We start from the raw sequence: 4,956 nt of genomic DNA, 5'->3' as shown, positions 1-4,956 counted from the left end.
GATCAATGACACATCTTTCCGTGTTGTTAATATTTAAAGACACTCATCCACATGCTTGACAATATCCCAGCATATTAGTCCAGAGCAGACATTCTACAGCTTCAGAACTGGAGAACCTCTGTACCCGAGAGGCCTGGCCGAAATACATGTACAGTAGATACTCAAATTGCATTTCCATGTGTTTTTTACACATCTATGCATATTGGTAAAATATACATACGGTATTCATACACATGTCAGTTTTGTTATTTCATTTCAAAAAGAGAACTGAAGAAGGTACAATGCAATAATCCACTGAAAAATAACTATTCTGTTTTGCACTCCACGCTGGTTTGCTTGTCTTTTCAAAACCACGTCTCTCCCTGCTTGCAGGACGATACGGTCATTGTACTCCGGAGTTTTATTTCCTGCGTATACTGTATGGATCACACCACACGTTCACATTTGAAACGAAACTAAATCAATGGTTTGGATAATTTAAGCCCTATTTGTTTTTTTTTCCGCATGAGCGCGGAGTGTTGGGGCTTTGGCACCGACAGGTGCGCCAGCTGCTCAAATAGAAACCATTTCATTTGCTTTTGCACGCACCTGGACTTTTTAAAAGTACATTTTCATTTTCATTCTTTTCTTCTTCCATTAGGCAGTCAGTTGCTATTTGGTGACTGTATTGTTAATGACAATTACAGACCGCACCCTGCTCATTGCAATTTCACCGCTTTCACACTCCGTTTTCCTGCGCACAATGCCCCATCACAAACAAACCAGATTCATGGTTCTTATTAGCCCTGTCGGTCATATGTTGTAGCAGACACCAGTTGCATGACCGCCTCTTAAATTGAAGTGGATAATAATGTGTTTTGATAAATGTTATTAACACTCAAGGGGAACGAACGATGTGAAAACTTCCAAGCGGTCATTCGTGACTCATTCACGACGATATACAGAAAACTGAAACTCCTGTCAAGGGGCTTTCGTTGAGGTTTACTCGAAGGACCCCAGTTACCACAGTTTTAAACCACACAGATCTCTTCCTCTGGGTTAAGTCTGTAGGATTCACCGGGAACGCGAACTTTGTAGATGGTTAATGTAGTTTGCGCTCCCCATGACCGGATTGCGCGGTACGAGACCTGCTCGACCTGTCAGAGAAGAGTGCGGATCCTGTATCGGCCTTATTTGTCACCTTGGTTTTCTTGCAAGACCGTCATCCTTGACCGCCAGGGACAGCCTGTGATTGGAGTCAGCGCATAGGGTGTGTGGAGGCGTCGCAAATAAATAAAATGCAGAGATGTAGAATGCGGGAGTCTCACTCGTTGCAGAGCTAGGGTTAATGCGCGAAAGAGTTCAAATCTTAGAGGTAAAGCTTGAGACATCTTATGGATTTTGACCTTCTTTTCCAACGGCTCTATATTTCTTCCCGGCACCTATTTAGAGTAAATATTCCTGCTGTTTTTTTTGCAATTCAGACACCAAAAAAGACAGTGCTCCTTTAAAAAGTATGTCTCCCCCTCCCCTTGACGACCGAAAAAGGTGTGGTTTGGCGTTAGTGCCAGGCAGGTGTATTTGACAGGCAAAGAGGAGCATCAGATAACACCTGAGACCTGGGCTGTAGATACCGCATAGAGATAAAACCTCTCTCGTTACCAAAACTCGAAAACAAAATTGTTTCACTAGTGGCCACAGGTAAGTCGAATTTTTCTTCAGGCTCTTATGACGATAATTTTGCATGTTTCTGCCCGTTGAAATGTTTATGCGTTGCATTCAACCTTTTGAGAGTATATCTTCACTTTCTCTGGAAATTAACTGCGTGTAATTTTCGTTTTTCACGGAACAGACCATTCGCGATAAGTGAAAAATAAGGGAATGTGAGAATCTGGCAGACGTCGCCTTCATATTAGACACATTATGTAATAATTACTGTTCAGTATAATCATTCTTTTTAAAATGAGATGAACGAGAGTTACCAAAAGGATGGTGGCCAAATAATATTCTATGAATAATAACAACAACTCTATGGGCTAATATTTTTTCGAAGTGGAATGACTGAGTTTTAAACCCGTACCTAGTTGAAATATGTAATAGAAAATAGCGAGTAAGTGATGTAACACTACAGACACAACAAACGTGTCTCTCTCTAATACGAGAGCGGTTGTGTAATATGCACTCTGCATGTATACCCAGATATAGCAAAGTAACCTGGAATGTCCTCTAATTTAAATTAAGATAGTATTACTGTAATATCTCTCGATTTATCTCCCCGTAGAAGTATGTCATATTAAAACCTTTCATACAAATCTGGTTTATAAACAATTTACAGATAATGATGAGGCAAGTGGTACATTATATCCATAATGAATATAATTGAAATATTGGTATATTTCATAGCTGTGAAATAAGTTATTTTCTAATTACAGTAGGAAGTAATGGACCACACTGTTTAAAATCCTCATATCAGGTGTTGAGAAACATTTTTGCATCTCATTACCTAATTGATAAAACCTAAGTCTTTATAGAAACATAACTGTAGTTAAGCAAGTTGATACTGTAGTTAAGCTAGTTGATACATACTCTGATATGTTTAACGATGATCGTAGAGCAGTCTTTCATTTAATGTTTCCAAGGAAGTTTTTAAAGAAATTGCAATATAATCTTCATAAAATGTAAATTGTAACTCATAAATGCGTGGGTTACCTAAAATTCATTGATTAAAATCTATCTTTGCTGAGAATCTCAACCATCACACGCACACACTGCAAAATTAAACTTAAAAGCAGATTTCTAAGCGCTAAATGGGCTTTTGCATTCGGTAATGCCTATCATAAAGTTTCTGAACTAATCTTAAAAACAGAAAACAATAGTATCTTTTTTTTGGACCAATCATTCAAAGCGGGCCCACAGCCCATCAGACAGATTGTACAAATGGCGACTGCAGAAGACCCAACACCCTTTGCTTTCCCCCCTCTACAGTGCAGGCTCCTCGGGGAAAGCGACCATGAACTGGGGATTCCTGGAAAACGTGCTGAGTGGAGTGAACAAGTACTCCACGGCCATAGGCAGGATCTGGCTCTCCATCGTCTTCGTCTTCCGGATACTGATTTACGTGGCGGCCGCAGAGCAGGTCTGGAAGGACGAGCAGAAGGATTTTGTGTGCAACGTCAACCAGCCCGGCTGCGAAAACGTGTGCTACGATTACTTCTTCCCCATCTCCCAGGCCCGGCTGTGGGCCCTGCAGCTCATCATGGTTTCCACCCCGTCCCTCCTGGTGGCCCTGCACGTGGCCTACCGGGAGCACCGAGAAAGAAAGAGCAAGAAGAAGCTCTACGTGGACAAGGGAAAGATCGACGGTGGCCTGTGGTGCACCTACCTCATCAGCCTCATTTTTAAGACCGCCTTTGAGGTGGGCTCGCTGCTGGCCTTCTACTTCCTGTACAGTGGCTTTGACGTTCCCAAGCTCCTCCAGTGCGATCAGACCCCTTGCCCCAACACGGTGGACTGCTTCATCTCCAAAGCCACCGAGAAGAAGATCTTCCTCTACATCATGGGCTGCGCCTCGGTCCTGTGCATCGTCCTCAACGTGTGCGAGATGTTGTACATCATCTCCAAGCAGTGCTGGAAATGCTTTTCCAAGAGCTGTGTCCCGCTGGAGGAGAAGGTCCACTGCCAGTGCCAGCAGCACCCTGGAGCCAACGGCTCTCCAGCCGCAGAGCCCCTCGCACAGAGCCCAGACTCGACCAGCTGAACAACCCGTGGTTAAAAAAACGTCTTGACGCACGAGGTGTTACCAGCGATTGTTTTGTGTGTGCCCAACTGACAGGCTAAAGCAGGAATTCAGGGGAAGGGCTGTGGCGTCTCCTTAGGCCAGACAACACGAAGCTGTCAAGAACCCATCATGAGGAACGGGAGGCACAGAGGACCTGCCTGCCCTCATCTGTTCACTCGTGAAATTTCTGTCTTTACGTCCTGCTCAAATTCGAGCAACACACTCTGCCGCTCTGCAACTTCCTTAATCAGCACAATGTTGCAGTACTCATAAAAAATGACTTTCGTGGCTTTTGAAAGCAGTTCCTCTGGAATATCGTGATCCTATTCTGCTGTTGTCATTAGAGGAGTTCAGCGGAGTGGAAACAAACTACAGCGAATCTGAACAGCAAACAGGAAGAGAATGGCCAACAGCTACAGTGGTGCCACTGCATAATTCAGCCTCAATAAAAACGAGATGATACATAAGATCGTACCGGGTGATACATTTTCTAATACGATTTATTAATGTTGGTTTTCGGTAAGGTTACGTGTCAAATCGATCATTAGAAATGTTAACACATAATTTAAGTTATACCTGACAAATGATAAAACCTTGTTAATTGCAGAAAACCTTAAAGACCATTCATGATACAGATTTCTTATGCTTTTAATTACATTAAAACCCTACTAGTAATATTCTTTATAAGAAATCAGCAGAATTATGTCCAATCTAAAATATGTCAAATGAATAGAGTGATTTTTTTCCCCTTAGATTTCTAACATAGGCTGACAAGTTCAACTTGTTACACCCTCAAGATCCAGCATTCACATGACTTGATTTCTTGATGTTAAACTGGATATATCCTTTCTGCTGGATGTTGTTTTATGTGAATGAGTGCCATTGTAAACATAAGCTGCAAGAGTGGGCTAGAGGCTAAAAGAGACCATCCTAATCACCAAGTAGGACTTTCCCTGTGCTCCAACCCTTTGTCCCTCACCCTTTTGAGAAATCATCTTAAGAAACTAAACTGCATGGCTTTTCCCGAATCTGCCTTATTTTACTTTTGTATTTAATTGGATCTTCTTCACCCCTCAAAATGTTCCACCTTTGAGACCAGCCTTGAATTCAGCCAGCTGTAAATCACCATGAGGATGCCAGAACAGGCTCCGTCTCCCCCGGGACTCTGAATTGGATAAAGCTGTTAGAAGATGGAATAT

General features: G+C 42.4%; 1 protein-coding gene across 1 annotated transcript; it reads left to right on the top strand.

Moving 5' to 3' along the window:
* The first annotated feature begins 1,212 nt into the window (after positions 1 to 1,212).
* gjb7 (gap junction protein beta 7) lies at positions 1,213 to 4,224 on the top strand. Its single transcript, XM_088626728.1, has 2 exons — positions 1,213 to 1,680; positions 2,965 to 4,224. Exon 2 carries the CDS (start codon positions 2,990 to 2,992, stop codon positions 3,734 to 3,736), a length of 747 nt encoding a protein of 248 aa, XP_088482854.1. The 5' UTR covers positions 1,213 to 1,680; positions 2,965 to 2,989; the 3' UTR covers positions 3,737 to 4,224.
* The last annotated feature ends 732 nt before the right edge of the window (positions 4,225 to 4,956 follow it).

Source organism: Lepisosteus platostomus, chromosome 3 (genome assembly GCF_059453375.1).
Source record: "Lepisosteus platostomus isolate fLepPlt1 chromosome 3, fLepPlt1.hap1, whole genome shotgun sequence".
NCBI classification, from domain to species: Eukaryota; Metazoa; Chordata; class Actinopteri; order Semionotiformes; family Lepisosteidae; genus Lepisosteus; species Lepisosteus platostomus.
This window is presented reverse-complemented; position numbering and strand designations above follow the sequence as displayed.

Coding starts and splice junctions, on each gene's coding strand:
- gjb7 (XM_088626728.1), top strand. CDS start 2,990: ATGAACTGGGGATTCCTGGAAAACGTGCTGAGTGGAGTGAACAAGTAC.